The sequence below is a fragment of the Cebidichthys violaceus genome, unplaced genomic scaffold (assembly GCF_023349555.1).
Source record: "Cebidichthys violaceus isolate CVI_PGR_0920_01 unplaced genomic scaffold, fCebVio1.0.p SCAF_630, whole genome shotgun sequence".
NCBI classification, from domain to species: domain Eukaryota; kingdom Metazoa; phylum Chordata; class Actinopteri; order Perciformes; family Stichaeidae; genus Cebidichthys; species Cebidichthys violaceus.
Genome location: NW_027176851.1, coordinates 14,093 through 22,289, shown reverse-complemented (window position 1 = coordinate 22,289; position 8,197 = coordinate 14,093). Strand labels below are relative to the sequence as shown.

The window sequence follows — 8,197 nt, the reverse complement described above, 5'->3', positions numbered from 1 at the left end:
TGTAGTCCCCGTCTGCAGAAAACTCCACCATGGACTTGAACCTGAAGCAGTGCATTGTTCCTTCAACACTAATCATGTTACATATTTGTTGATATATTTGGGAGTTTTGCCTCATTTATTTTCACTTTTGTAAATTCACATGGAATACATGTAGACAAATAATTGAAAACGCATTAAGAATAGCTGCTGGCTGCCCTAAATGATTTTCAATGATTTCTGGCTGTGGAAAGGTTTCCATGACCGGATATTTGCAGCAAAATGTCAGACATCGACTCGCCTGTCTTCTGTATTTGTTTGGAATAGCTCACTTGGACTGTATCTTAATGAAATCACATTAGGCTCGATGGATTTTTTAGCGTAATCGATACAGGATGGTGGCAATTACAATATAAGGATATAGACAGATGCAGGCATTTAGCCTCTCAGATAAGTGCATTTGTAGCTGCTGGCCAGGATCTGAATCTTTTATGACCGAAGAACGACGGCGAGGCTGCAGAGGAGAACTTCACTCAGTCCGAAGATACTTAATTTAAAAGGAATCAGCAGATATATTTGGAAGACTTTCAAAAAAATTATCTTCAGTGACTCATATGGGATTTTTTTAGTTTCGGTTTAATAGCTCCTGAAACCCTCCACACCTTCCTATCAATGGATTGAGGGACCTGTGTCCAATCTTTACTCTCTAATTTTCCGTAACCGAAAGAAATCACCTACCCCGACTTTTCCTCCTTGATTGGCCAGTGTGTAACTGTGCATTACGAATAATAAAGACGGTCTATAAACGCTTCTGATTTCTGACGTGGGCGGATAACATGTCTCAAAGAACCTAGTTCTGTTCAGGCGTAAATCAACCCTCAGTCTGGGTTTTTCAGACATCTCACGCATCGATATCAGTTAGATTAATTGTCACATTATGTGGGAATAATGACGGGTAATTATCCCGTTTTAAAATGTCATGTAGCTAATAAAAGAAGATAATGAATAAAAATAGAAGGTACAAAATATCTTCATTAGAAAGTTAAATAGAATTAAAGCTGCAAGCAGCATTGATCGGGCCCTCGCCCCTCCTCTGGTTGATGTGGCCATGCATTTCTGTGACCATCATACTCTGAGTACACGAGTTAAACGGTATTTCCTGTGTCCACCAATGGCGTAGCCAGGTCATTTTTCCAGGTCTTAAGTCTTGAATGTTTTGAGTGTACCTCCGAACACAATCATAACTGTAAGCCTGTAAAGATCGACACATAACTGAATGTGTGTGAACGCTTCAGTGTTAGTAACATAGCAGACTGTCAAAGTAAATGCAGGTGGAAAAAATCTTTTTGTCTTTTTTTGTCAAGAAATAAGTTTAAGCCAAAAGGTGAGCCAATGTAGAATAATCTATCATATACATTAGGCTGGGTGGAGTTTGATTTTGTTAAACTAACTTCACGTTACGTTATGGCCTGTTCCAAAACAAACAAAAACAATAACATTCACTATTAATGAAAACTCCACGTACAAGCGGGATTTAGAAACCTCTTTTATTGCTGCTTTATTTCTGCTCTCCAAACATCTTAGTTTGCACATATTTAGATCACAGAAGTCTTTTTCTGGTGGTGTGCCCACGAACCCTTTCAATAAGTTCAGTGTTTGGACCGCTGTAAATATAGAATCCTGCTTTCAACCTTGGTTATCAGTAGGTGGCGCTATGACTATGAGTTAATATTGACATACAGAAGTCCTAAAGTCAGGACAGTCATCAAGCATGTCAAGTTTGGGACAGTTTTGACAAAGTACAGTCGAGTTACAACAGCTTGATGGATGATGGCGAACCATGTAAAATGGCCGCTACACCAAGTCCATGTTGTTCAATTAAACCTCAAGCTCCTTCCTATCTCCAGATCATGGTGAAGCCTTACACCCCCGCCCGACCACTTCGCTCTGCTGTCTCGGGGCGATCGGTCGCCCCGTCGCTCAGAGGTCCCTGCGGCCCATTGACCCGGTCACGTCTGTTTTCTGTCCTGGTTCCTCAGTGGTGGAATGAACTGAGCAGAGTCAGTGGCCATCTTTCATCAGGATGAAGACTCACCTCTTCAGGAAGTACTACCCTGAGCCTTCCACTCACCACTTATTGTTCATATTAGTTTGTTTCTGCGCTGTACTTTTGCTCTGCTTCATGCTCTGGTTCATGCTCTTAGATGTCCTTATGACTTCTGGTGACTAGTAGTTCTCTTGAATACCTATGTTGAATACACTTATTGTAAGTCGCTTTGGATAAAAGCGTCTGCTAAATGACTGTAATGTAAATGTAATGTAATGAGACTATGAAGGCCCCACCAGAGATGAGCAACACTGGACTTTGGTTGGAATGTACAAAATACAAACCAGTTGTATTTGTTTTTTACAATAAGTAAGGTAAAAGCTTACAAAAAGTGAATAATACAAAATAAGTAAAAGAAAATACAAAATGTAAGATGTACCAAGCTCAAAAAGAACCAAGTTTCTCAAAGATCGAAGCCTCGATCCCTTGTTGTCTCCTCCTATATATACACTTCTCCTTGGCGCTTCTGCAACCTCCGGGTCCATATAAGGTAGACAACAGATCATTCTTAAATCATTAAATCTTAAATCATCATGAGTTTACAACCTTCTCCTCTGCTGACTGTCAATCATCAGGTCAGAGTGAGTCTAACTCAAAGTTCACTTATTTCATTAACTTTAACATTTAGTCAACATTATGAGCACATATGATAACATTTTGATAAATGACAGAAAAACACACATTAAAGCTCATCATCATTGAACTGTCCCTAAACAATATGTGATTACATGTAACGAGTTTATTGATATCTGAAAATAAAACACTCTTAGCTCGATTATAAAAATAGATCGTAACTCATCATAGACAATGGAAAGTTAAAAGAGGATCAACCATATGCATAAAAAGGTAACACCTTAAAACAGGACTTCCTGTTTGGCTATAGGTCACAGGTGCCATGTTTCATATATGTCAGTTAGGTGTGAAAACCACAATACGCCCAGAAGTTTCCATTGTGTAACCCTAACCCTTATGTCCCAACATAATCACCTTAATAGATTCATTACAACAAGTTATGCAAGTTTTGACATGAGCTTTGAAAGTATATGTCAACACATTTGTTTTGACAAAGCAATAATGATCAGGAATACAAATAGAAATAAAAATGATTCAAACGTGATTTGAAAAGAAAGTTGAAACTGATTGTGAAGCTGTGAAGCAGAAACCAGTTGGAGTTTGTGCATCGAATCAACAAAGAAATGATAAACAGAAAATGACATATGTTGTAACTTTATAAGTTCATGTATTTTCCTGCTCTCTCTGGGTTTTGAATACATTTTTTGGAATTTGTGAAACATGTTCAAGTTAACATGGGATGTTACTTTACTGTTTAATCTTTACTTGTAAACCCATCTCTCTATTAACAGACCAAGGATCTAACAAGTCATTGTCATTGCTCCTATTGAACTGGACGCAGGTAGACATAGTGGTTTTCATTATAAACATGGAAGCCAGGGTACACAGGCTCAGTGAATGTGGTTTGAAAGGTGTAGAGGTGGCTCAGTGTGTCAGAGGAGACTTTGTAGAAGGACAGAGTGCCAGCAGGCCAGTCCAGATACACCCCAACTGTTTGGCAGCCATCAGAGGGAAAACCAGTTTCCAACACCTTACCATTGTGAAATGCCTCCAGTGTGTGTTTTCCACGTCCTAAGTATTGGCTAAAAGCCCACGACATGGTATTTTTGAAAAGAAAACAATTTGGTACACCCTTTCTGTTAATTCTCTTGTATGCAACAGCTGCACCAACATGTTTCACTTGAGTTGAAAGATTATCCCACTCTACCTCCCAGTAATGGCGCCCAGATAACCCCTCTCTGCACAACACCTGAGGACGTCCATCAAACCTCTCTGGGTGATCAGAATAATTCTGCTTTACTGATGTATTTGTTGCTTTATTGTTTCCATCAGACAGAATTATGTTTTTACTTGCAGTGTTTGGGTCCAGGGTGAGATCACAGGCATCTGATGGAGAGATCAACACAAACTCATTAATTCTGATGGTCAAACAGGTTTCTGGAGGACATTGATTAGTAGAGCGTATTTTTGTCTCAAAATCATGAATAAACTTACACCAGATCAGATCTCTTCTGTCTGTGATCTTTTCAGAAGGAAGGTCAGGTTTTGAAAAATCTTCACTGACCAGAATGCCCTTCTTGTAATGGTAGATGGTTGCTCCTTTGTATTTCTCATTTGGAATGACTGTGATTAGGAACCTGAACTGCTTGTTGTTCTTATGTGCTCTGGTAAGGTCACGGAAAGCTTTGGCTTTTTCTCTCAATGTGGTAAAAACTTCATCTGAGAACCACTGGTCTTCATTAGTACTCCTTATTTTAGTGGTGTCCAAGTAGGTGGCCATCACATCAAGGTAGGTATCACCCCTCTTCATGGAGGTGAAAACAAAGCACAGAGCATGATCTACATCTCCAGCACGAACCTCTCTGTCCAGCTCGGACTGATTTCGGACGATCTTTGCTCCCTCCATGGTATCTACACAGGATCTGATGACATTGATTTCTCTCTCTTTATCATCCAGCCACTTGCTGAGTTTTTCTTGACTGAATGGTGACTTGTCTCTGTCGTCAAAGAATTGTTTTAATGAGCTCTCATCTTCTTTACCTTCACGGATGGAGGGGAGTTTCTTTGCCATGGTCTGCTGGAGGTTAGATGCATAGAGGTCACACAGTTTTTGGAAAGTTTTGAACTCTTCATGAATATATGGAAAACTCTCCACCACTCCATCTTCCAGAGCATCGTTGCATCTCATTCGCATTTCCCTCAAATCTTCAAGAGCATCCTGCATCTTCCCCACCAGTCCAACGCTGATCCCACTCATCAGCTCAGCAGCTTCAGGAATCAAATTCTTCAGTGGCATCAGCGAGACCTTCACTGGGACAGCATTCTCTCCCTTTTCTCCCAGTAGCTGTGGAAGTTGTTGACAGGTCTTCACTGCCTCTTCAAATGTTACAGGGATGCTTTTAAGGACGAAGTCTCCGAAGAATGTGCAGGAGCATTTATTAGTCAGGTCTTTTTCTTCATCAGTCAGCTTGATGCTAGCTTGCGCCTCAATACTAAGTGAGGGGATCTTGTTTATTGCAGCTTTCATGTTGCCCTGGATGTCTTGAACGCTGCTGGCGTCTAACTTCTCACTGTCAAACACAAAGAAAGAGTTTGCCCCATAAACGATGCCTGTGACTACATGTGTTGCTGAGCTCTTCTTAATAACTTCCATTTGGTTGGCGTCTAAGGTTACAAGGTCAATCACTGACAACTGTTTGAAGTGGGTGGTAGATTTGTACTGACACGTCACTCTGCTCTGATTCTTGAATTTCTTCTGATCATTCAGATACTTGGCAGATCCTCCAACTTCGATCAGTCCACAGAGGAAACTGGCCTTCAGAGAAGCTTCAACATTCAGCAGAGAGGACTTGGATTCAATGGTGTCAGATTCAATCATTGCAAATTTACTGCTGGATTGAACACTTTCAGTTATCTTCTCTTGTAGAGTTTTATCATCCCACAATGTCAAACCTTTAGAAATTGGAAAACATAAAGCAGGAGGATCATTTCGTGAAATTGAATTTCTTTAATAAATTTCAAAAACAAAATGAAGAAGAAGAAGCGACTATGCAAAACCAAGTACGTTGTGATTGTGATTGTGTTTACTAGTATTAAAGTTTGACAAGTTTTTAGATAGTTTGCAAATTAATCATAAGATAATGTTGCGATCCATAATCAAAGCTAGCTAACTAGCTGTTTGATTCAAAATGATCAAGTAAGAAACAGACAACTTTGACAAGAATAACGATAATTCAATTGTCTTATTTATCACAGGATAATGTATCAGCTACTAATACAGCATGCTTCCCTAAAATTGATAACGAATGAATATTCACAACTACGTTATGGAAGTAAAAAGCATTTGCTTATTATTTTAATGGTGTGTATGGATGTTAAAAAGGTGAGGACAGAATAGTGAAATGATTTCAAAGTCCCTTTAAGTCAGGGGTGTCAAACTCATTTTCACTCTGGGCCACATCAGCATCATGGTCGCCCTCAAAGGGCCGGTTGTAAGACTGTATAACTGTAACTACTCCCTAACACATTGTTAAATAACTGTCACTGCATTTGATTATTGTTTATTGAAGTGTAAAATATTGTACATTCAGTTATATCAATGTAAAATTATATTCAAGCATATTTCTGTTATTATAATATAAATCCATTTAATTTAGGGTTAAGAAACCAACATTACTCTATCGAAGATCAAACTGTTAAGAAAATAACAAAGACAAATATCATCAAACAAGTCATTACATTCACTTTGTTCAAAGATATTTTTGTCACCTCTCTACATCACTAGTGTTCCTCCCTGCCGTCGTCCCATTCATGAAGCTACATCTAAGAGCTCCTCACTGACGGTCAAGCCTGCCTTCAGCCCTTTATAAACACTGATAGATGTATGATGTGTGATGTATGATGTATGATGTGTGATGTGTGATGTATGATGTATGATGTATCCGTGTTGTCTGTGCTTTCATCAACAGCTAATGAAGAAGACGAGTACTTGCTCGTCTCTTAGCTAGCTGTGTTGTTAGATTGTCTGCTAGTTCCTGAACTCGGTCTGATGGTGTTTCTTCACAAACTGACATGTTAAAGTCTGTATCTGGTCGGAGCTCACCTGCTCACACACCTTTAATCATGCACTGGGCTGTAGCTTTTGTAATATGTTCTTCTGTGATTGCAATCTGCCTTTTAATTCTTGGACAATTTGATGTTTTTCTTGGAGGCTAAATTTAGCATACTTGGCTCTGTGTTTGGTGTGAAAATGTCGACGTAAATTGTATTCCTTCATCACAGACTCTGCCTCAGAGCACAGAAGACAGACCGCTTTTTCTCCTTGAAGCACAAACATGTATTCTTTCACATCTTTCATTAAACTTTCTTCCCTCTGCATCAATTTTTCTCTTCGTGGACATTTTGGGATTATTTGTCGATCTTTTTCAACTCAATCACTTGTTGGAAAACCTCTTGACGGGCTGTTGCCTCTCCTGTCCACCTGTTGTGATAGTTTTAATGTCGGCACACAGACAACATGTTGTTGTCGTGAGTGAATAGTGGTGTAACGGATCGCTGTCGATCCTTCACGGTTCGGCACACATGTGAACCACGGATTAATTACAGTGTACCTTCACCATCACAGTGTGAAATAAAATGTAACTGACAAAGTTAAATGGTGATATGGAAAAACTGCTGACTAGCAGCAGGATGCCGTCATTTCACGGGTCACAAAATCAGCGACGCATTGTGGGAGATGTAGCTTATGGTCACTGTAAAGCAGCATAGACTTTAACTTTAAGACAACCATATGCCTTTTATATGAAAGACCATTTCCAGCAGAAAAATTATGATATTAAAAGTCATAATTATGACTTTCTGTCTCATAACTTTGACTAAGTCACAGTGTTTTCTGAACGTCAACTGGAAACAGATGGATGCACCAAAAGTGCGATGGGGATATTTTTATTATCAAGTCTAACTTTTCATATTTTTAATTAAAAAATGTTTTTTGCTGGCGGATTCACAGGCCACATAAAATGACGTGGCAGGCCTTGAGTTTGACACCTGCTTTAAGCAAAGCTGTGAAAGGCAGATATATAGAGAAACATTTTAATAATAATGTAATCTCAGACTTACCTGGGATCAGTGCATCTCTCCGAGCATCATAGAGCATTCCGAGGGTGAAAGGTCGACCCAGGGCAGCAATGTTGTTGAGATCTGAGGCCATTTCTCCAACCTGATGAGAAAAGTGAGCACACAGCTTTCAATGCTTCATTTACACTGTTAAGTATATTGAGTGTTGAGAGTTGAGAGACAAAAAAAGACTGATAGTTTGACACAGACTGGAGTTCAGTTAAACTCTAAATGTACATCTGTTTCTGTCTCTGTGGACCCAGTCTGTCCTCACCTGGTGAAGTTGTGTAGATCGGCTCAGTTGTGTGAGAGTCTTCTTGACGTCCAGCTGGAGCTTCCAGTGTGATGATCTGTGATGTTCTCAGATTACTTATATCCTGTCAGATAGTCTGCTGACTCCTCCCATGACACGCGTGAAGAAACACC

At 39.6% G+C, this 8,197-nt stretch overlaps 1 protein-coding gene across 1 annotated transcript; it reads right to left on the bottom strand.

Annotated features, from left to right (window-relative positions):
- Positions 1-3,479: 3,479 nt before the first annotated feature.
- LOC137890225 (stonustoxin subunit beta-like) lies at positions 3,480-8,197 on the bottom strand. The gene is made up of 4 exons (XM_068734382.1): positions 8,046-8,197; positions 7,775-7,874; positions 4,151-5,608; positions 3,480-4,042 (listed from the first exon to the last, which is right to left on the bottom strand). The coding sequence occupies exons 2-4, from the start codon at positions 7,863-7,865 to the stop codon at positions 3,480-3,482; spliced, it is 2,112 nt and encodes a 703-aa protein (XP_068590483.1). The 5' UTR covers positions 7,866-7,874; positions 8,046-8,197.